At 39.5% G+C, this 24947-nt stretch overlaps 1 protein-coding gene across 8 annotated transcripts in view; it reads left to right on the plus strand.

The window, feature by feature from the left end:
• The window catches only part of TNIK (TRAF2 and NCK interacting kinase), a 440791-nt gene that overhangs the window by 302658 nt on the left and 113186 nt on the right, over positions 1-24947 (plus strand). For all 8 annotated transcript variants that reach the window (XM_042998976.1, XM_042998973.1, XM_042998974.1 and 5 more), the window contains 3 exons: positions 9484-9594; positions 13134-13224; positions 15423-15553. In XM_042998976.1, coding sequence (XP_042854910.1) covers positions 9484-9594; positions 13134-13224; positions 15423-15553 — 333 coding nt within the window. The remainder of the gene's footprint in view (positions 1-9483; positions 9595-13133; positions 13225-15422; positions 15554-24947) is intronic.

Consider the following 24947-nt stretch of genomic DNA (forward strand, 5'->3'; position numbering starts at 1 on the left):
GAGCAGAGAGAAAGGGAGACAGAGGATCCTAGCAGGCTCTGTACTGTCAGCACGCTCAGGGCTCAAACTCGGGGCTGGAATTCCCCAACGGTGGAGCTGAAGACAGACTCTTAACTGACTGAGCCACCCAGGCACCCCAAAAGCAATAATATCCGATTAGTTTCCAAAATGTAAGGTGGTCAAGTAAGACAGCAGATTACTGTACTGAAATGTCTCAGTAAGCCATTCATTAGATTGCAACAGTATAGCCTTGCAGAGCTAAGAGTTCAAAAACTATATATGCATTGAGGGGACAAACATTGCCACCGTTGGCTGAAACCTGATCTGGAATCCAGAGACCTGGGTTCTGGTATTGGCAGAGGCAGCATCTCTGACATCTGGTTTCTTCCATATAAAAATGGTAACTTTAGAGTAATAGGCCTGGGTTTTCAAACTGGCAGCCCAGAGGCTAAGTACTGTCTGGGTGAATGTATTTAGTTTTAGTCACATAAGATGGCGGTGTTTTAGTTATGGCAACATTAGAAAAAATCAATTTCTTGCAAAAGTCTGGATTCCTTAAAAAGTTTTGAAAACCAGGATGATTTGAAAATGCTGGGCCTGAAACCCCCAATAGCAGCAGTGTGTTATAACTGTTTGGGGAGCACACGCCTGCTCCAATTTGTACCAGAAATTCCACCACTCCCAGGTGACTTCCATACATGCTAAACTTCACATATTGATGTTAGTTGCCTAGCTCCTGCATAAGATCATCTGTAAATAAGATATTGAGATGAACCAATGAGAGATCCTTTCTAGAATCTGCAGTGATGTTGGCCACAGCCTCCAGACCTAGGTCTGCTAGAGTTTACATTTGCTGTAGCATCTTGCCTGGCAAAAAGATCATGCCCATTGACATTTTTGGTTGTTGTAAAGTATAAATATGAAATGCTGCAGATAGCATTATTAAAAATTCAGCCACCTGTAGCTGAGTCCTTTGAATAATTAATATTTCTCCTTTTTGAGTTCTATGCATCAGAAATGAGGCTTTATTTTTCTTTTCTTTCCTTTTTTAATTTTTTTTGATTGTTTTAATCAGTATTTGTCACTTGTATAACTAAAGAACTCCTTTCTTCATATATATAGAGCCTAGGTCATTTGTCTGGAGAAGTAATTGAATCTTATTATTTGTGAGTAGAAATTTTGAAAGGCTAACTTTGGTAATTCTAGAAGGAGTGCCTGAAATATTAGGAGGAATGATTGTAAACAGGCTTCCAGTCTCAGAGCTGTCCTATTGCAGGACCTATAGAGATATGTTACTTAGTTACAAACACAGAGTTAAAGTCATACCTAATTTGATACTTTGCAACAGGGCCTGAGATCAGCTTTAAAAGAGCCATTTTTATGAACCGATGGGTGATTCTGTGACAAGAATGTACAAATGATTTCTTCTTTTATCCCAATGAATTTCATTTGAAATGTGCTTAAACTTCTTTTCACCTGAGCAGAAGGAAAACTTATGTGTCCCCAGAGTTATTCTGCCACTGGTCTAAACAAACCTTCTGGTTCCTTTTCTAGATAAATTCTGAACCAAAGTCTGTGTCTCATTAACCTAAATGCTTCTCAAAATCCTCAACTATCAAGCTGCTTAATCATAAATCGTCTGAGGCTAGTATTTTCTCTTCTTTTCCTGTTTTTACTTGTCTGAAAGCTTGCTTTCCCATCCCTTCCCCAAATTCTTCTATTTGGCTGTAACATTCTGACCAGCAGCATTGAGCATTTCTTAACAGCCTTAATAAGGTTAGTTTCTGTGAGCAGAATGGACACGTAATGGTTTACTCCTAACAGGAAAAATTCCCCAGCTGAGCTTGCATACATACTGAGAAACTTGAGCACCAGAAACCAAATACAAGATGCAACTAACTTTGTTTATTCCCTGAATGCTTCTATGCCAACTCTGAGGCTCTCTCTCCCTAGACATGGTAACCATTGAGCCCTTGTAGTGGGCCTATCCTTTACACAGGCTTCTTGTCGCTAAAAGTACCAGTTGGCTCCATATATTCAAACTCCCATTGTCGTTCTCAAGATATAAAGTCGTTCATTATCCAGAAACTATATTGACAAAGTTTGAGAGACTTCACGTCCTTGGGACTCAATTTTTTGTCTTTGCAAAACTTAGAATTTGTAGTTCAAGCACTTGTTCTGAAGTCTAAAAATATAATGTAGAAGTTAAAGGAATTTTTCTTTTCAAATACATGCTAGTTTAAAAATGAATGCATTTCCAAATTTGAAATTCCCACCAGTTTTACTTTACTTTTACGTAAGTTGGCTTAAATGGTAAGCACGTTCATATGTACACCTGCCAATTTCTGTACTTACATACACGTGTATTTTATATTGTGGGACTTTAAACTACCTCTGACAAGTGAGACAGCATTCTATAACAAAGTACTGGTTTCGTTTACACCTTCATAAATCATGCAGATGAGATCTGTGGCTATTCCCAGCCACACATGATAAAAATATCCTGTGCCTTTCTGATGTTTCTGGACCTTCAAGGTCAAGATGCTTATCCTCTGCAGAGCTGTGAATTCTTGGGAGTTTATCTTTCCTACCCATTTCTTGGAATGCCCCTTCAGTTGCTCAGTACAAACTTCTCTCATTTCAATTTTTTTTTTAAGTTTATTTATTTCTTTTGTGAGAGAGAGAGAGGCAGAATCCCAAGCAGAGCCCGATGCGGGTCTTGAACTCATGAACTATGAGATCCTGACCTGAGCCAAAATCAAGAGTCAGTCACTTAACTGGCTGAGCCACCCTGGTGCCCCAGAACTTCTCTCATTTTAGACAGACCTTAAGCATCCTGCTCCCTTGTCTTCCTCTCCCTGCCTCTTTCTCCTCCTTTTACTATAAAAGAGAAGGATCTGTTAATAGTCAGTTATTCTTGTGAGTGACTGACTAGTGATATGTGAGGGGAACAAGTTGAGGTGTTTGGGGCTAGTGCCTGCAATTCTAAAATATCATAAAGCATTGTTTCTTATATAGGATCTTAAAACCAGTTAACTAGCAGACCAGTGAATACTGTAGGGACCCCATAAATCATCCTAAGCTTCTTAAGTTGGTTCTGAGGATAAACCTTTTAAAAGTATTTCAGAGGTGATTAGGATTGGAAAGTGCAGGTTAGAAGTGACCACAGGGGTGCCTGGGTGGCTCAGTTGGTTAGGCGTCCAACTTCAGCTCAGGTCATGATCTCGCGTTCATGGGTTCGAGCCCCGCATCGGACTCTGTGCTGACAGCTCAGAGCCTGGAGCCTGCTTCGGATTCTGTGTCTCCCTCTCTCTCTGCTCCTCCCCTGCTCATGCCCTGTCTCTGTCTGTCTCTCAAAAATAAAATAAAACATTAAAAAAATTTTTTTAAAGAAGTGACCACAGCAGGTGACTCCATATTGAAGGCCCCTCCTGATGAGGTGAGCTCAGGGCTGGCTCAGGCAGTGCTTCTGAAATTCCTTCTGGCCTCAGCTGAGACCTAAGACCTTTTGCTTCAATATTGTCCTGGAGAGGGGAAGGCAGAGGAGGGCATAATAAGTGCCTCCTCCCCCCACAGCCTCTAAGAGAAAACAGAAATATAAGACAACTGACAAAAATACATGACAAACAACCATGTAAGTTGTGACATATATTAGAACTTTGTGTTTTTTTGTTGTTCTTTTTTAAAGGGCACCCGGGTGACTCAGTTGAACATCTGACATCGGCTTAGGTCATGATCTCATGGCTCATGGGTTCCAGCCCTGTGTCGGGCTCTGTGCCAACAGCTCAGAGCCTGGAACCTGCCTTGGATTCAGTGTCTTCCTCTCTCTGCCCCTCCCCCACTCTCGCTCTCTCTCTCAAAAATAAGTAAACATTAAAAACAAACTCTTTGTTTTTAAAAGTTAACCTTTTTAGTGTCGATAACAATAACTACGTGTCCAAATCATCCAGGCAACACTTTCCCCCTTTTATTATTATTATTTTTTTAATGTTTTATTTATTTTTGAGAGAGAGTGACAGAGACAGGGGATGGGCAGAGAGCAGGGGATGGGCAGAGAGAAAGAGAGAGAGAGAGAGAGAGAAAGAGAGAGAGAGAAAATCTGAAGCAGATTCCAGGCTCCGAGCTGTCAGCACAGAGCCTGATGCAGGGCGTGAACTCATTAACTGTGAGATCATGACCTGAGCCAAAGTCAGAGGCTTAACTAACTGAGCCACCCAGGCACCCCAACCCCTTCCCTCTTAATTGGGTCTCGCTTCACTATATTGTTTCTTAAATATCTAGTCAGTGACATGGTTCCAGGTCCAGGCCCCTTCCTGCCTGAGCTTAGTTCTGTTCTCACCTTCAACCCAGCCTCTCTTCTCTTTTCCCAAGTGACACACAGGTGTATTCTATTTTCTGACCCAGTTATTTCAGTGGTGTGGAAAGAGCATTTCAAGTGTACCATTCCTTCTAAACCTTTCCCTCTACCTCTTCAGCCTCAAATAAAAAGATCCGACATCCTGGAATGCACCACTGTTTTTTTCTTGCCATGTGATACAAGCTTTAAAAAAAAGCCATGTGTTCTTTGTGCTCTTTTGCTAATAGAGGTTATAGAAATGCATGTGCCCCATGCTCTGTCAGCCATTTGAAGTGGATCTTGGGAAGCTATTGATACCATCTTCCAAGCTGGAAACTCTTCCTGGTTGCTCGTTTTTAAAAATGCAGACAGACCAACAGATAAAAAGTAATAAGTATAGTTTAAGATTTGGGACTGCTAGGACCTTTACACTCATAAACACATTTAGTGTTCACACCAAACATTTTGCTTTATTTTATTTTACTTTATTTTATTTTATTTTATTTTATTTTGTTTTGTTTTATTTTATTTTATTTTATTTTATTTTATTTTATTTTATTTTATTTTATTGTTATACGTTGCATTTTATAGTGATGGTGGTGGGGTGCTGAGCCCAGGGTGGTTAGAGAACATACATGCCCAGGGTCACATAACTAGTACTTGAGAGAGCACCATTCTTTCAACATGCTCTGCTTACTTAATGAGTAGATATACCATGGATAAGGCTGCAGACCATTACTAAGCTTCATTTCTAAGTGAATAAGGAAAAGGGAATTGAGGAAATGGCGTATTAATGAATCAGTAGCTGCAAATCACCAAGCCCAGCACCCGGCACATGGCAAATTCTCAGTTAATGTTAGCAAGTATTGTTGCCCCAGTGTCAACTCTTCAAGAACTTTCTTTGGGGGAAAGTATTAATGATCCATTATTTCTTGCTTGTGAGATGTGAAGTTATTGACTTATTGCTGCTGGGCTTGGCATGTTGAGCCCTGTTTCTGTTTATTAATGTGATGAGGTTACTTGTGATGAGGGAGGGTCCCTGCTGCGTGGTGGCAGTAATTATCAGTGTCACTGTGTGGCTGCAGGAACCAGTTGCTAGCAAATGCTGGTTTCTTCCTTTCTTTCTCTCTTTTTTAAAAAAATCCCATTACATAATTTAACAATCATTTCATTCCATAGTGAGATGAAAAGAATTCAGCAGCCTTCAGCTAGAGCTGAATAGCGAAGCAAATTATAGAAATCACTGACATTAGTGCCTGGCTAGAGCAGGATTGTTTCCTACTGAATATTTGAAAGTATTTTGTCCAATCTAATTTTAAAAGACTAGAGTCACTGGGCTTCCACTGCTTTCCTTGGGAACTATAATTTCGTGGCCTAATAGAGCTCAGCGGTGGGACATTTTCTCCTGCTGATATGGGAGCAATGGAAGGATTCATAGGAGGTCTGGTCACTGTTTGTCAAAATGAGATTTGAGAAGAGAAAGGAGCACAAACATATTCAGCTCACTTGAGAAAATATTTCAACCCAAGGATGTTTCTTCAGTCTATCCTGCCACCATTGAACCATGGTTTGCTACACAATGGGATTTTTCTTTAACTTTGTATTGTAGAGAATCCCCCAAATACACAATAGTAAAGAGAACAATATAATGGACACTCGTATGCGCAACACTAGTCCCCAAACCATCAATCATTGACCAATCCTGCCCATCCATATGATTACCCACTTCTTCCCTTCTATTATTTTGAAACATATCTTTTCATTATATCTCTTTTTCTAAGTTCTGATAAAAATATATAACATAAAATTTAACATTTTAACCATTTTAAAATATATAATTTAGTGGCATTAAGTACATAGTATTGCCCAACCATTACCACTATCTAGTTCCAGAACTTTGTCATGACTCCAAAAGGAAACCATTGGCAACCACTAATCTTTTTGTTTCTAGGGATTTGCCTAGTCTGGATATTTCATATAAGTGGGTTTATACAATATAGAGCCTTTTTGGTCCTTCTCTCAATTAGTATAATCTTTTCAAGATTCAGCCATGTTGTATCAGGCATCAGTACTTCTTTCCTTTTCATAGCAAAATAATACTTTATTATAGGATATACCACATTTTGTTTATTCATCCAATGGTGGACATTTTTGTTACTTCCACCTTTTGTCTATTGTGAATAGTGCTGCTTTGGACATTCTGATGCAAGTTTTTGTTTGAATACTTGGTTTTCAATTCTTTTGAGTATATACCTAGAATTGGAATTACTAGGTCATATGGCAATGCTATGTTAACTTAATGTGTGTGGAACCATTAAACTGTTTGTGACTGCAACATTTTACATTCCCTCCAGCTGTATATGAGGGCTCCAATTTCTCACATCTTTGCCAACATTTGTTATTTTCTGACTTATTAAAAAAATTATAACCATCCTAGTGGGTATAGAGTGGTATCTTATTGTTTTGATTTACAACTTCCTAATGACTGTTGATGATAAACATCTTGGCATGTGATTGCAGGTTATTTGTATATCTTCTTTGAAGAAATGTCTATTCAAGTGTTTTGCCCATTTTTAAATTATGTTGTTTATTTTTTTGTTGTTGATCTGTTCTTTATATATTCTGGATACTAGACTCTTATTAGATATATGATTTACAAATATTTTTCCCATTCTGGGAGTTTTCTTTTCACTCTCTTGTTTATATCCTTTGATGCATAGAAGTTTTTAATTTTAATGTAATCCAATTTATCTGTGTTTTCTTTTGTTGTTTGTGCTTTTATTGTCATAGCTAGAAACCATTGCCAAGTCCAAGGTCATGGAAATTTACCCCTGTATTCTCTCCTCAGAGTTTTATAGTTTTAGTTCTTATATTTAGGTCTTTGATCCATTTTGAGATAATTTTTGTATAGTATGAGGTCAGGGTTCAACATCATTCTTTTACATGTGGATATTCAGTTGTCCCAGCAGCATTTATAGAAAAGACCATCATATCATTTTATCCATAATATTTCAGTATGTTTCACTAAAAGATAAGAATTTTTTACATAACAACAGTACCATTATCACACTTTTAAAAAAACCTCATATTTCCTTAGTATCATCAAATATCTAGTCTGTATGCAAAGCTTTAATTGCCTCAACAATTTTAACAGCTTTTTAAAAAAAATCATATTTAAATAAGTTGCATCCTTTGCACATTGTTGGTATATCTTTTTTAATGGTTTTAAGTCTATAGATATCCCCTCCATCTCCTTTTTACCTTCTTGCAATTTATTTGTTAAAGCAAATGGGTCATTTGCCCTATGGAGTTTTCTATTCTAGGTTTTCTTGATTGTGTCCCCATGAGGTAACATGTTCCTCAGTACTCTGAATTTTTTGTAATTTGGCAGTTGGAACTAAACACTTGATCAGATTCTCGGTTGTTTGTTTACTGTTGTTTGTTTTTGGCAAGGCTACTTCTTAGGTGATGTTGTTATTCTAATCAAGAGACAAATCCTGTCTGGTTACTTCTTATTTATTTATTTATTTATTTATTTATTTATTTTAGTGTTAGCAGCCATTGATAATCAGTGCTTAAATTTTTTATTTAGGAGCTATGAAATAGTAATATTCTAATTCTCTTATGTCCTCTTCATTTATTGCATGGAATGCCTGCTGTTTATGAAAAGAAAATTTACCTCTTAAGTACTTAATTATCCAGTGGTAAAACTTGTCTAAGATTGGCAGTATAAACTCTTGATTCTTTCCCTTTATTTACCAGTCTCAAAATAAGACAGAGCCAGTTATATATATTCTTTTTGAGGGTTGTTTATTAATGCATTTAGTTAGGCACATTTAATGTGTTTCAAGCCGTTGCAGGTGTTACTTTTATTGATGCTCAAATCATCCCATAGTTGGCCAGTGAGAACCTCTTCAAGTTGATTCTTGAGTTCTTTCTAACATGATCTTGTGGTCTCCTATAGCTTCCTGGCTATCATATATGACAACTCTGCAACTCTTTTTAGGTTGCAGTGTGAGCTACTGTGGCACTTCTCAAATTTCCTTACAGAAACTTCTAATAGGTCTCTTTACTTCCCTTGGCAGTCTGGAGAAGATGGTAGCATTTCCTGCCATTTGTGGAATCATAAGACAAGTCAGAAGACGCACTGGAAACTCATTCATGAAACTCATTTCAGAGTTTTACTGAGTTTCTATTAGGCAACCATGGTGTTGATGTTGGGAATGGACATTTGGACAAAGCCAAAACCGTCAATGTGATTTCTTATGGATCCATTTTAGTTCTGTTTCTAGTGTCTAGTCAGAGATTGATTGCTAGTTATTCTGAATTCTTTTCATATAATTACAAAAAATATATAAGTACTTAATAAGATGACATTTGTAGAAGACCTCTTTTAGTTTTAAGAAAAGGGAGAAAATATGGAAATGGATATGTTTCCTCAACCTAGAAAATGAGTGTAAAATCAGATGGATTGTTTTCCCTCTTCTAGTCTTTATTTCTCTATTAAATAAGGGAGAGGATTATTTTCTGCCTATTCGATAAAGTTGCTGAGTGCTGTAATGAATTTATATTTATAGAGAACTTGAAGCTTTTTGGATGAAAGGTGCTAAATTAAGGCTTATTTTTTATCGAATTTATTTGATGTGTCTAACCTCCCGGGAACATTTGCTGAAGTTAATTAAAAACAGATAGTCTGCACTCTGACAGCTTACAGTGCCACTTACAAACCAATAGCATAAACAGCCTACACTTTATTGTCCTAATGTTGGACTGCCTAGAAAACCATAGCTCTTTCAGACAGGAGAATGATCCGCTTTTGTAGGAGAGATGAGATCAATTGCTGGATAAAACTGCAGAGATATTCTCAAATACATCTGCCCTTGTTTTTAAAAATACTTAGAATATGGAGATTTTCCTCAATTTCCAACTATAATTTTCAGATTGGAAAATTAAAAATAATCTTTCTTTTCCATCATTTTGGAAAGAAATTAAGATATAGGTTTATGTTTTATATATTGTCTTACGATCACTTGTTCCTTACAGGAATGGCATTCTAAAGCAGCCAACTGGAATGACTTATGCTGTCTTAACCCAGTGGAAGCTGTGAAGTATAATTATAATTATGGTATGTTTGCTTCCTTTGCCAGTTGGTGATGGAGTTTTGTGGTGCTGGCTCTGTCACTGACCTGATCAAGAACACAAAAGGTAACACGTTGAAGGAAGAGTGGATCGCGTACATCTGCAGGGAGATCTTACGAGTAAGTGACAACATGGAGTATCTTGGGAGGTGTTGAACTTTGTACCAACCTTCCACTGACATTCACAAAAGTATTGTAGACCTTTCTAAAGCTTTATTCTAACAATGATGGCAGTGGTGGTGGTTTTGTGGTCTGCTCCAATAGAAGGGAGAGTCATTCTGATCAGGCCATGTGAACTCTCATTTGGGGGGTTAACATTGGTTGACTTTCCTTAACCATTTGCAATGGTGTTTTCAATTAGAAATATGATTTTAGATCATAGAGATAAGGTTTCACTTAGGAAATGAATTTTTTAGAGCTTTTTCGATTACTTGAATTTTCCATTTATGAAAATAGTTTACGAATTGCATGACATTAACCATTCCAGCATTTATAACCTCGTCTAACTGATTTTAAATGAAAAAAAAAAATTCTTTGAGATGTTGTCACTTAAATCAATCAAAATATCTGGATAAGACTATGTATATTTGTCCAGTTTTGCCCACTAATCTCAGTCAGGCAATCTGGACAATAGTATCATATGTACTGAGCTCAATTCAGGAAGAAGGTAATTGGTCAGGGTTCAGTCAGACTAGTTTATTTATCTCTTGCTAGTAATATGGAGTCTATTGTATGTTTACTGAGCATTATTACTAGATCTGCTTCACAATCATAATTTATTTATAAGCTCTGCCTTCTTAATCTAAGGGAATAAAAGTTAAAACTATTTTCATGATGTGCCCAAGATACACTTTTGAGAGACAGATTATGTGCTGTGAATGGATGGATGGGTGGGTGGATAGAAGGCATTAAGAAATTGAAACCACATTAGGAGAAAGAAAGGAAGGAAGAAAGGAAGAAAGGAAGAAAGGAAGAAAGGAAGAAAGAAAATGGACCCATAAAAATAACATTTGTAATAGCATATACTTAGAAATAAATTTATAGAAAGATGTGAATGACTTATACACTGTAAACTACAAAATATTAGTGAGAGAAATTAAAGAAGACTTTAATAAATGGAGGTATATACCATTTCACAGACAAGAATATTGAATATTGTAAAGATGTTATTTCTTACCGGTTTGATCCGTGGTTTCATTGAACTCCCTATCAAAATTTCTCTAGGTGTATCTGTGGATATTTACAAGCTTTATTTTTTAAACAATTACTTATTTATTTTGAGAGAGAGAGAGAGAGAGAGAGAGAGTGCAAGCAGGGAAGGTGCAGAGAGAGAGAGAGAGAATCCCAAATAAGGTCTGAGCTGTCAGTGCAGAGGCCAACGTGGAGCTCGAAACCACAAATCATGAGATCATGACCTGGGCCGAAATTAAGAGTCAGACGGTCAACTGACTGAGCCACCCAGGCACCCCTTGACAAGCTGAATTTTAAAACATTAAATGGAAATGCAAAGTGCCAAGAATAGCCAAGGCAATCTTGAAGAAGAAGAACAAAGCTGAACGAGTTATGGTGCCAGTTATCAAGACTTATTATGAAGCTACTGAGTAGATAAGACAGAATGAGGTATCGTCACACAAATACACAGATGGCCAAAGGAACAGGATAAATATTCAGAAACAGATGCACTTCATATGGACCCCTGATTTATGACAAAGAAAGTGCTGCAGTGCATGAGGGAAGGGTGCCCTTATCAGTAAATAGTGCTTGGTTAATTGAATAGTCGTGTGGAAACATGTAACTTGATACCTACTTTATATCCTGCTTAAAAATTAATTCCACCTGGATTAGAGACATAAAGGTGAAAAACACAAAAAATAAAGCTCTTAAGAGCAAACATAGGATAAGCTCTCCATGGCTTGGGGTGGGCAAAAGAACACAAAACAAAATTTGAGTGGGATACAAGGAGGTATGGCTGCTGCTGTCCTTCAAATCTGACATTTATTTTCAAAGATCGAGGTGCCTTTTTGTCAACTTCATTTGAATTTCTGACTTACAATTTTACTCATTTAGAGAAAGCACGAAAGGTTATTTAGTCTTCGAGACCACCCAGTGGTGCCAAGAATCTGTTGGGTCTTCAGGGCTGGTTCTGCAATATACCTTTCTGTGCTGCTGGGGAACCCTGGGGATCCACCATGTGCTCTCCAGGGTTCTGAAAACAGCAGGATCATCACCTGATGATTCTCCCTCAATGCTTGGGTAGAATGTGTGAAAACTGTTTTCTTCCTTCTTCCAATACGTTCTCCCAAAAGGTACTGGCATTTGAGATAAGGTGACTCATTGGAAGAGACACTCAATCACAAGAAGTTTCAGAGATAACCCTCCATGCATCATACGATGTCATAAAATATGGCATTTGGCTCACTTGTGTGCTCTGGTACCTGCTTCCAAAAGCTCTGGTAGTGAAGGAGGCCAAGGGATCTTCAGTCCCTCTTTTAAGAATTCATGGGATGTTAAGATGCTGTAAAACATTTTAATCTGCTTGATGTCCACCTTGAGCTAACCTGACTAGATAAGAAAGGTAATTTTTTAGCACCCAAGCCAGTGCTTCAAACTCTCATGGTTTATGTTTACTGATATTCCTGAACATACACATTGATCTTTTTGAACATCCATATTCTTCTGATGAGTCTTTTCAACAAGGGAATTCAGATATTTAGAATTTTTTTATGTCAACTTCATTTTTCATACCAGGGTTTTGTCATTATGCAGGAAAATTTAAAAGACATAAAAGTATAAATAATAAAATGGCAATACCTGAGTATAAATACCTTGGATGAGCAAGTGTTAGCATGACATAATTTGCTTTAAGACACCAATTTGAGATTATTTTAGGTTATGCTTTGTCTGACTTAGAGCAAGTCTGTAGATTTTTAGAACTCAGACCACAGAGAAGCCAAAGTGAGAGTAACTCATGGAGAAGGGGAACACAATCAGGTTTGGATGCCACCACATAATTATTTCATATAATGAACACAAAGTCATAAATATCATAAAGCACTAAAGATGACAGCTATGAATGCCAAACAAAGGAAAGGGAAATTGCTGTTTTCTTTTTTTAATGTGAGGCACTGTGGCTAAAGGCAATGGGAAGTTTCTTGTCTGGACTGAGAAATATTTCATTGTGCTTAGTTAAAATTATACACTATAATGTAACTTTTAACTTTTGAATTCAGATATTGATTTAAAAAACAAACTGGAGTACTTAGTTAAATCAGGTTAGTTTTCTGTAAGAGACTCTAGACTCTGTTACAAACCAGCACATGCAGTCAGCCCTCACTTTTCTCAGTACCATCAGCCGAAACTCGTGCATGCCAGAGCCACATCATTGTCCACTTGGGTCCATGCTACCTGAGATCAATGCTGATATGCAAGCAGTTCATTAATACAGCACCGGGCGTTGCAAAGACTGCTTCTGTATTTTAGTTTATATTGATCAGTTGCCTAGTTTAGAACAGCACTGTACACATATGAAAGATGTGAGTCTGATAACAAAAGTCTCTCTGGGTGAGTTCACATCTTTTTTGGATCACTGACAACCCAGCTAGTTTATTTGCATCTTGGCTTCTGTCCTGTTAACCCTTTTCAACTCTCTGTTACTCCAGGGGCTGAGTCATCTGCACCAGCATAAAGTGATTCATCGAGATATTAAAGGGCAGAATGTCTTGCTGACTGAGAACGCAGAAGTTAAACTAGGTAAGAACAGGATCCAGTGAGCCTAGGAATTGAGGGAACTGATACGATTATTTCAACAGCTGATTGTTTTTCCATTCTGTTTTGTTTTTAATGAATATAAATTTGTCACTCACTGTGAATTTGGAGGTCAGTGTACTACAGAACGAAGAGGAAAATGTTTTTTTGTCTGTTTCAAACATTTTCTAAAAGTGCTTGAGTGAATTGGTATACAATATAGCAGACAGAACCATTTGCTTAATCAATACGTAGAAAAAAATTCAGATTCTTAAAAAATTTTTTTAATGTTTATTCATTTTTGAGAGAGAGAATGAGACAGTGAGTGGGGGAGGGGCAGAGAGAGAGGGAGACACAGAATCCAAAGCAGGCTCCAGGGTCTGACATGTCAGCACAGAGCCTGAGGCGGAGCTCGAACCCACAAACTGTGAGATCTTGACCTAAGCCTAAGTCAGACACTTAACTGACTGAGCCACCCAGGTGCCCCCCAAAATGAGGTTTTTTTTAAGCAAAACCCTTTAGATTAGAAGTGACTGACCTTGAAATGGTTTCCTGTATCTTACCATTTTGTTGACTTTGTTGCTGCTATAACAGAAAGTGATGACCCATTTGTTTACTGAAAAATATCCTGTTAGACACATTTAGAATAATGAATTCCTGCTATATTCCCATATGTTTTACATTATATTTTCATCGACTTCATTATTACCTAGGGCACGTGCACAAAATGGGTGTTCAGTATTCTCCTTTGTATGCATGCTGGATATCCTACTTCCACTTGCCAGAGTTATCTGTGAGGCAACCCTTCTCCTTGGTGCTTCTTTCCAACAATCTGGTGGGAAGAGAAGGTAGAGAATCTCCACATGCATTTGCCTGCTTGGCGTCTATGAGTAAGGGCATGGATTGACAGCTATCTCTAGGATATGCAATTTGTCATCTAGAAAGGAGGTATTGCCCATATGATTGTTTATTTTCAAAGAGATTGAAATATCTCCTGTGTTTATATCCTAAACATTTGTTCTTGCCTCTTTGTTAAAATACATAATTTCCATTTTTTCTTAGTTAGCATTTGGGGCCAAACTTTCATCTTGTGAGTAATTCCCGCTTAAAACAAAAGCATACATTTTGTAGGCAGGGTGTGTGTGTGTGTGTGTGTGTGTGTGTGTGTGTGTGTGTGTGTACACACATGCGTGCATGTACATATGTTTGTGTTTACTGGCTAGATAATGTATCCTCAGAATATTCACTCATCATTAATCAACAGTCACTTGTTGAGAGAATATTATGTCAGGCCCTGTACACAACACTCTTCCATAGTTTCTCTCACTTTGCCATCATAGCAACTCTATGTAAATACCATCACCCTCATTTTATAAATTTGGAAACTGAAGCCTAAAGAGGTTGATCTGCTAGCACTAGGTGACATCACTAGTAAGTGGCAGAAATGGGATGCAAACTTAGGCAGTCTGACTCTAGAAACTTGGCTCATAACCACTTCCTTTGTATCCTCTAAGTATTCTCTTTTATGGCAAACAAGCTTGCTTTTTATTCAACACCTGTTTTTGGTCCCTACAGACCCTTGGTTTAACCAAATACAGCATTTTGTGCTTTCCTCATTGGTATACTTTATCCATTTATACACAGAGTTTAAAAATAAACATTCACAATTGCTAAAAGGAAGAAGCAACCCAAGTTGCCCATCAGCAGATGAATGGATAAACACAGTGTGGCACCTGCATACGATGGGATATTATTGAGCCTTAAAAAGTTAGGAAATTCTGACACATGCGGATTAACCTTGATGACATTATGCTTATTGACATAAGCCAGTCACAAAAAGACAAATACTGTATGACTCCACTTATATGAGGTACCAACAGTAGTCCAGATTTACAGAGGCAGAAAGTAGAATGGTGCTTGCCAGGGGCAGGGGTGGGGAGCAGGGAGGAGAGAATGAGGAGTTATTGTTTAATGAGTACAGAGTTTCAGTTTGGGAAGACAGAAAAGTTCTGGAAGCAGATGGTGGGGATGGTTGCACAACAATGTGAATGTATTTAATGACACAGAACTGTACGCTTAAAAATGATTAAAATTGTGAATTCTATGTTGGGTTTATTTTGCCACAGTAAAAAAAAAAAAAATGCACATTCATTTTATCACCATATAAGGACATTGACTTCATGCATCTGTCTTCTCTTAAATAGTGGACTTTGGAGTCAGTGCCCAGCTTGATCGAACAGTGGGCAGGAGAAATACCTTCATTGGGACCCCTTATTGGATGGCACCAGAAGTTATTGCCTGTGATGAAAACCCAGATGCCACATATGATTTCAAGGTATGACTTCTTCATTGTTTCAAAACTATGTCTCACATCCTGCCCTGAATCTTGCAGTGGGAGAATTCTCATGTGCCTTTGGGTTTAGAATTTATATAATCCTGGGTTTACGATTTATGTAATCCAAAGGGAGAACTGAAAAGCATTATTTGAATTTAAAATGGTAAGACATTCAAGTGAGAATCTTTTTCATGAATTGACCCATTATATCTGGTTGCTTATTTGTAAAAAATGTTGAAACCATTTTCTATATTCTCTTGAACTTAGTCTGGTTTCTTATTAGAAAATAGATTTCTTCTGGAAGCGTTGAATCAATAGATTGTACACCTGAAACTAATAATATTCTGCATGTTAACCAACTGGAGCTTAAATTAAAACTTTGAAAAAACAATAGATTTCTATTTTGATTAATGTTTAAACTTTTGGCCAAGGATATATATGCTGAGAGCTTTTTATGCTAAAAGAGGCCAATGTGTTGTCTTGGGTCTTTTCTGATTAAAAATAGACTTCCTCGTTTCTCCATTGCTCAAAGTTTAATTTTTGAGGTTTCTTTTCAATGAGAGAGAATGAAGTGGGGTGTTGGTAGCTACCTTATGGTATTTCTGTAGCCTGTTGTAGTGTTCCATTGAAATTCGATTGGTGGCTTGTTACCTTGTATCATAAACTGGCAATTTGCTCATGAATTCAAAGCAGTGTTTAACTAGATGGTGGTAGTTGTGCCCTTCTTCAAGAAGCCTCCCTCTTTTCCATTATGCTAGCCAGTAATAAAACATAATTTGGGGTTACTATCCCATTGACAGCTGCAATGTCAGGTGACATTATTGTCATGAATTGTGACTGAAAGTTGAAATATTAAAATTGGAGGCAAATGGAATGTAGGAACTGTGAGTTTTCAGACGGGGAAATAGATGAAGAGATACCCTGTGGCCTTTGTGTAGACCACAGGAAAACCTTGGGCAAAACCTGACACTACTGAGGCTGGTTTCACAGGTGCACGGACTTTTCACGCAAGGACTTTAGTAGTCAGCTCCAAATACCCTTCTCTTGAAGATGGGAAACTGAGGCCGGAGGTCTTGGAAAGTATACCCCCAAGTTAGTGGGCTTCTCAGAGTTGGGGCTTGAGCCCCCATCTTGCAAATCTCTTTTGAGTATATTACCAATATATTACCCTGCTCCTCTATGATGTGCTCTTATATAAATCTCCAATTTACCAACAAAACAGCTTCTGAAGAGTATATTTGAAGAATTCCTCTTTTAAAGAACATTTTTAGTTCTCCACATGTGGGGTTATTATTGAAATCAGGTCACAAAGATGCCAACATTGCAATGTCTTTGGGACCCAGTATCGTAGGGCATGGACGAAATTATTTGCCTCTTTGGAGAAATGCAAGCTGAAAGTCTAAAACCAAAATAATCTCCTGTACATTTCTTCCTTCTTTCAAAGTTAGGCACTGTAATAACCTGACAACAATCTGTCTGAAAACAGCTGCCAAGTTAAAAATTAATCTCTTGCCAAAATAAATGTCATTTATTTAAACTGCTAATGATAAGCACATTTAAATAATTTAATTTGCAAATCCCTTCAGAGGAGCCACTACAAAATATATGTCCCAGGCCAGATATGTGTATCATAATTTTCTATAAGCAATTCTTCAAACAGTAGTTATACTTAACAAGTGCTAACTAGACTACTTCTGGGCCACAGATAGTTTAAACTACTTTATAACATACCATAGAGAATCAGGGTGTTTCAAACTTTTACCCTTGGCTTAGCCTTTTAAGTATTTTGGGTAGTTGTTCTGTATGTGGCATTTATTTTCTGTGACATAAAATAGATCCCTGTGACTTCACTGTTTTCAATAATGTAGAAGAGGACTTCCTTCTGGCAAAGCCAAAGCTTAGAATTAAACTGATATTCTGGTCCTCTTTCCTCAGAGTAAGGCTAAGGAATATAGTTTGGAATCAGCAAAAGACTTTTGAGCCCAATGCATAATTCTAGGTGTGGACACAGCCTGGTGTATGAGTAACCACAGGGGGATCATGCTGCAGAAGGTGATTTCAGAGATACTGGAAAGTCCATGTGACTATTAAAGTATTAATGTATCCTGAAACATTAATAAAGTTAAGACTAATTTCTGTGTCTTTTATTAAAAAATAAGGAATCCTGATGAGGAACAGGTTCGCTATATTAGTCATTTAGACCTTAGTGAGAATTAATTCATCAGGACTGTTATAATGCAGGTGGTACAAAAGGAGGAAGAAGCCACGGCAAGAACATGAGCCTCCCCGGTCATTGTCAGAGGTACAAGAAGGATCATGACTAAAGGGTTAAGTTAGGAAGACTGGGCAAAAAGGAAGGCTTGAGCGTTCTTTGAAGATTTATTTCAACCATTTCACACTTTTACAGTGGACTAGAGAAGCAGTGATTCTGTAAATATAATCTTTCTCCTTCTTTCTTGGCACCAGATTGTATCCTTTTTTTCTCTTCACCATTCTTAGGTATGTAGTCTGTCACCAGGAGACAACGTGACAATATGTTGCCTTTCAAAACCATTTCTTCATTCACTCAGCACATATTTATTACATACCCACCACCTGTAAAGAATTAACTAAGCTGGGTCTGTACATGCAGTTTTCGACACATAAAGTTAGTTTGCAACCCCATCAAGGTTCAGGCGTTCAGTACTGTGCATCTGGTAGTCCGTTTGACCCAGCTGTATATTCCAACCTCAGAAACTTATGTCGACACTTTGGGCTCTAATGTGCTATCGATACTTTCCACCTAGGGGTATGTTTGGAACAAAAGATGACTTGAAAGCCACTAGGCTTTATTAGATGTCACAGGGGCCTTCCTTTAAAATAAAGACAGGGGCGCCTGGGTGGCTCAGTCGGTTAAGCGGCCGACTTCGGCTCAGGTCATGATCTCGCGGTCCGTGAGTTCAAGCCCCGCGTCGGGCTCTGTGCTGACAGCTCAGAGCCTGGAGCCTGTTTCAGATTCTGTGTCTCCCTCTCTCTGACCCTCCCCCGTTCATGCTCTGTCTCTCTCTGTCTCAAAAATAAACAAACGTTAAAAAAAAAAATTTAAAATAAAGACAAAACTGGGGCACCTGAGTGGCTCTGTCGGTTAAGCATCCGACTCTTGGTTTCAGCTCAGGTCATGATCTCACAGTTAGTGAGTTCGAGCCCCACATCAGGCTCTGTGCTGGCAGCACAGCCTGCTTGGGATCCTCTCTCTCCTTCTCTCTCTGCCCCTCCCCTGCTCGTGCTCGCTCTCTCTCTCTCTCTCTCTCTCTCTCTCAACATAAAAATAAATAAATAAATGAGCTTTAAAAAAAATGAAATGAAATGAAAACAAAATGTAAGAGAATAGTTTTGTTTTATTGTTTTATTATTTATAGATTACCATCTACTATCTAAGATATGTTTAAAGACTGCTGTAAATTTTTCTAAAACTACAGCAACTCAAGAAAATAAAGGCCTCTGTAGAAAAGTAGTCTGAAGAGCTCATGGTTTTCTTTGCAATCTAGTTTTGTCTGATATCTACCAGGCACAGTAAGTAACTGATTAAAAATAACCCCTATTCGAAGGAGGAGTACCAGAATCTCATATGCCTGGTGTGTTCACTTTCCCCTAGAGGCCCTTTCTTTCTTGTTTTCAGAAATTCTGTCAAAACACTTCAAGCAAAAGGAAAGGTTTCATTTCTCTGATAAGTATGTAGGGCAATAATGGAAGCTTTCTCATTTAATAATAAGCATTCAAAAGATTTAAAATTAATAAAACGGTTCAAACTTCCTAAGCTGTTTAAATTCTTATTTTTAAAATTTGAATTTCATTTCAGTTGGATGGGGGTTGTCAAGTATTTCATAGTCCTATGTATCTATTGCTTTAACAGAATTACTCGTTAATGAAAGCTTTCTGCAGCCAAATTCTCAGCAATAGGGAACTGGTGGGATAAAGACAAGAGCATCTGTCCAGTGGAAAACCATGCAGTCATTTAAGCAATGGGGTAGCATGCGTGCTGAAGTGGACAGATCCCAAGACAGAGTGTCAGACACAAAGAGCAGCTTACAGCATGTGCACATGATACAGTCTTACTCACCCCTGCCCCATGGATGGATGATATGGGGGTGGAGAGCTTAAAATTTTTATTTTATATATTTTGCTGTCCTGCTCACTCCACCCCATAAGTTGGCCTTGCATTCATATTAAATTAGTAAGTAAGAGAAGTCCAGTGACATGTCATAGCCCCTCAACCCCCACCCCCCCATCCTCTGGCCCTACCTGCACTAATGTTCTGTGTCATTCACCTCAACTCTGCTTATGAGACTTTGCACACAGGTGCTGTGGATCATTTGCAGGCATAGATGTCTCCTCCAGGGTTTAGGTGAGTGTTGTGCTCTGGCTGTAGGGCAAATACTCATTCTCCTGTGTCACAGATACTTGGCTTTATTCAGGCAGGATGGAAGGAGAAATCTGACTCGTTGGGAGTCACCAAGATCCACGCAGAGTGTGATGTGAGAGAGAGATATTCAGACTGCAGCATGAGATTTGTATTCTCAAACAAGGCCTGGCCTCTGTCTACTGAGATTCAAAGGCACCACCCTTATTTGGAAGGAGGAAAGGATGATACAGACACCATGTTATTATCACCAGTAAGAGGCTGAAATCGCTATTGAACCAGATCCCTTGTGGCTCTGTGTTCACATCCACCTGTATGACATTCCTCAGTGAGGCACAGTAGCACCTCCCCTGGCCTGCAGGCCGGTCCCCAGCCGAAGGTGATAAAGCTGTTCTAACATTTTCCCTTCCAACAGATAACACATGTAGATGAACAAGGGACTGGAGATTTCCGCTTTCAGTTTGTTTTATGTGTGAAATGGAATTATTAGTCACAACCCATGCTTCAGCACCCTCGGTGACCCTGAGTGACCCACCACCTTGGCTGTTTATATTTAATGTAGAATCTAAGCGTATGACATAGTGAATTCAGAGTCAAGCTTTCAAAGTTAGACAGGAGTGGTTTAAAATGTACACTTTGCCTCCTATTTGCTCCATTACCTCAGAGAGGTTATTGAAACCTTCCCGAACCTCGATGAAATGGAAATAGTAAATTGTATATGACAAAGTTGTATTAGAATAAACTGAGCTACCATATACAAAGGGGTTAATTCCATGCCTAACACTTGGTAGCTACTCAACATATGATAGTTAATATTTGTGTTTGTGTGTCATATGAAGGGACTGCCATTTGGGGCCTTTTTTTTTTTAAACCTAAAAAAACCAGCAGTATCCTAAGATTCAAACCTCATATTTGTATGACACATCTTTAATTGTCTGCCTATTTTGAGTCAGAATCTGCTTATCCATAACTTCTGCCTCTGGATTAAGGTGCTTCCCTTAGAGACCGCACACAATAAATACAATTTCCTTTTTCCAGCTTGAACATTTCCACAAAGACAATAACAATAACTCACAAAACAGAAGACTGTTTTTTTCTCTGTGAATCTTGGTAGAGTCCACTCTACTGGCCGTGCCCGTCATTGAGCTATTGCTTGTCAAGTCTAGACTACCTTGCTACCCTGAGCTTTGGGATAATGGGGCTAGCACTCCATCTGGCTTCTTAGTAGGCTCTGCCCATGAAGAGAGACCACAGGGCTGAAGGAGGAAGAACACGCCCTTTCCCGTTTCTTCCCGTAAGCTTACATCATCCCAGTGACTCCTTTGAGTACCTTAAGTACCAGAGCTCATTGCCACCTTACCTGATGCAGGTGTGCTGCTTGAACTGCCGGTCAATGACAACCATACCAGAGTTTGTTAAATACCCAGTATTTGCACGTCAACGTGCTGAGCACTGTACCTATACCACCTTATTGAGTTCTGGTATTAACCCTGCAAGGTAGGTGTTCTCTTCACGTTATAGGTGAGGAACTGGGCTCAGAGGAATTATGTGGCTTGCCCCAGGTCACCAAGCTAGTTGTGTCAGAGCTGAGTCAAATCTAGGTCTGTCTGTCTGTACTGCATGAGCTCTTTCTGCCTCTTCAAGCACACGGAGCTCTTTACTGTGCCGCGAAGGGGTCAGCCATCAGCAAGTGCTCTTTTCTTCATGTGTTGGGCAACCCAGCCCCAAAAGAGATGCTCTTATGCTGTGTCCAAGTTGCCTACATGCCAGCGGGCCCCCCAGCAGCCAGAAGTTGCGTGCTTGCCTTCTCAGAGACTCTAGAATTCGTCTCTGTTCTGTCTGTAAAGCACACAGGACTGGGCTATTAATCATGCCACAGGCCAGGCTGAGCAGCGCCTCTAGAATAATGAATTACCCAGCTCCTGCCAAAATGAGTCACACCATGGCCACGAAGGAAACTTATCTCTCCCTGACTCTCTCCCCATCTTGTTCCTCCCTCTTCCCTTTCTCGTCTCCTGTGATCTGTCTTGCCAGTGGTAATTGGAACATTTTCTCCCGTATTTAAGTTCTGAAGTGTCTTTGGGACTTGCTAATGTATCCAAAGGCTTAAAACAAGTCCCGTCAAGGACGTTTATTGCTGTCTAGCATGGGCAGTTAAGCGTAGCTTACAAGCAGCTCTGGGTACGGATGGTCAGGAATGTAAATGTTCCTTTTGGAAAAGAAGAGAACCCCAGCAAAAAGAAAAGAAAAAAGAAAAAAAAGAAGAGAAAAAAAAAGAAAAAAGAAAAAAAAAAAAGACCTTTATGATGATATCAAATGAGGCCTTAAAGAAGAGGCAGTTTCTGGCCTGGTCATGTGACAGAGGTTGCACAGGACTTGGGATGGTGTGACCTCTGGTTTGAAGGGGTTGTTTTGGGACTTGGGGGAAAGCTACTTAAGAGGGGATCTGAGGTGCTATGTACTGAATAAAAGAAACCTCTCACTTTGCTGACTTTTCCTGCTTCCTGTGGGGGTAAATCCAGGCTCACCTAACAACTGGGACCTCTCCGTTTTCCTGCTCTCAGAATATGTTTCATCAATTTATCGCTGTATACATATTATCACTAAAGACGCTTTTGGCTGTACTTCTGTTTCTTACATCATCAGTAGTCTAGAGGAAGGCGGTCCAGGGTTAGTGTAGTGACTCATTGATTCATTCAAACCCCAGGCTCCTACCATTCTGCCCTGTCATAATTCATTTGCTGGCTTATTGCCTCATGGTTGCAAGATGGATGCTGTAACTCTAGATACCATGTTTTTATTCAAGGCGCTAAGAAGTGGAAAAGAGTTGTCAGGACATCATCTGTATTTGTCACTTGTATCAGGAAGAACAAAACGTTTCAGAAGCTCCCAGAAGTTGTGTGCCTGTGTCTTATTGGCCAGAACTACGTCACATCCTTACCTGCCATCCTTGGCTGCAGGGAAGTCTGGATAAGCAGGTTTAGCTTTCCTATACTCCGAACTGGAGGCAGCAAGGGAAATGGGGTCTGAAAATGCCTGTTGGGGGGCGCCTGGGTGGCTCAGTCGGTTGGGCGTCCGACTTCAGCTCAGGTCACGATCTCACGGTCCGTGAGTTCGAGCCCCGCGTCGGGCTCTGTGCTGACAGCTCAGAGCCTGGAGCCTGCTTCCGATTCTGTGTCTCCCTCTGTCTCTGCCCCTCCCCCGTTCATGCTCTGTCTCTCTGTGTCTCAAAAATAAATAAAACGTTAAAAAAAAAATTAAAAAAAAAAAAAAAGAAAATGCCTGTTGGGTTAGCCAACAACCCAAGAGGGAGAAATAATACAAGAGTGCATTGGGCAAGCACAGGCAGTCTCACCTAACAGGAGAGAAGGAAATTCGTATTCTTGAGCTTACTATGTGCCAGACGCTTTGCAAGACAGGATGCCTGCATGCATGCAGGTCACGGTGACCTGTGTTGTACAGTGAGAAAGCTAAGGTCTGAGCAGTGCTCTGCATGTAGTTATGATAGGAACCTGGATTTGAATCCAGGCCTGTCTGAGACTTAAAAGACTATTCCCTCTGCCTCTGGGAAGTTGAGGCCAGTTTCCTAGCCTTGGTTTTTGGGGTGACTCACTGAATCTCAGCACCTGCATTCAGTCACCAGCACCTTCAGTTCCCTGTAGACAAAGTGGGAATTTAGAGCAATTATTTTATGGGCCCCTGATAAATTTTATTTAGAAGATGAATACTCAGGTTTTTATGTAGTGATGACAGTTAAAAAATAAAAGTGGCCCAGGGGGCAGAAGACCCAGCTCTGCCCCAAACCTGGTGCTGAGTTGCTCTGGGGTCTTGGGTAAGTCATTTTCCCTTGTCTGGGTCGGAGATGATCTACAAGGAGTCTGACAATCTTAGGACGTATCTTTCATTTGTTTGCACCTTTGGTTTGCTCATTCATTCAACAATTATTTATTAGGTGCTGCTTTAGGTACTTGGAATATGCCAGTTAACAGAACAAAGATCCTTGATGCCTTGTGGACCTTATGTTTTATCCAGTCTGGGTGTGTTGGAGGCAGGGGGTGCAAACAATGAACACAAAGCAATATAAACTAGTGATGAGTAAATTAGTAGACGTTAGAAGGTGATTCGTTCCCTGGGGGACAAAAGTGGGAAAGGGGATGGGGTCTGGCAGTGCCCCGGGGGAGATTCAGTGGCCCTCACTGAGAACATGGCATTTGAACAAAGACATAATGGAGAGGAGGGTGGTGGTAGGCACTTAATTAGGGTAGTGGCTGCAGGCAGACAGAGTAGCTAGAGCAAGGACCCAGAGGCGGACATGTGCCTGGGTTTTCTGAGCTGTTTCTTTCCCATCTGAGAACTGGCCTGGAGCCCTTCTCACCCCAACCCCATCATTTCCTTTCAGATGCATTGGCTTTCAGTTGTCTTTCAAACTTCCAAGCTCAAGCTTCCAAGACTGGAGGGCCATTTAAATGTGACCCTGCCGTGGCACTTAGAGACATAGTACCTGGCCACCACCTTTATATTTGTACTTCATTTCACGCTACAGAAACACTTGATTTCTGGGGATGTAAGGGAAATGGTAGAACCAGCAAGACCTGGAGATATTAAAATCCTATCAGAATAGCACAAACCACCATTTCCAGCCTATTCTTGCTGTGTTTCCTGTTGAATGCCTCCTGCACAGCGAGTGACTCAGTGTTTTTGTCATGTTCTCAAATGATTGTCTGTGTTAATCAACCATAAACCCCCAGGTACAAGAGAGCCGTGTTTTCAACTTTATCGGTTACAGCCTGTAATGGCAGGCTGGTCCTTCTTTATTAGCTCCGCAAGGCCAGGAGCCTGCGGGAAAACTCAGTCACTTGCTGGGCTATGCAAACGTGTGTGTGTGTGTGTGTGTGTGTGTGTGTGTGTGTCTAATGACAACTCTGAATACATCTTGAAATATAACAAAGTGAAAGGAGAAGAGTAGCCTTTTTGAGTTGTGTTCTGTGCAGAGAA

The sequence above is a fragment of the Panthera tigris genome, chromosome C2 (genome assembly GCF_018350195.1).
Source record: "Panthera tigris isolate Pti1 chromosome C2, P.tigris_Pti1_mat1.1, whole genome shotgun sequence".
Lineage (NCBI taxonomy): Eukaryota > Metazoa > Chordata > Mammalia > Carnivora > Felidae > Panthera > Panthera tigris.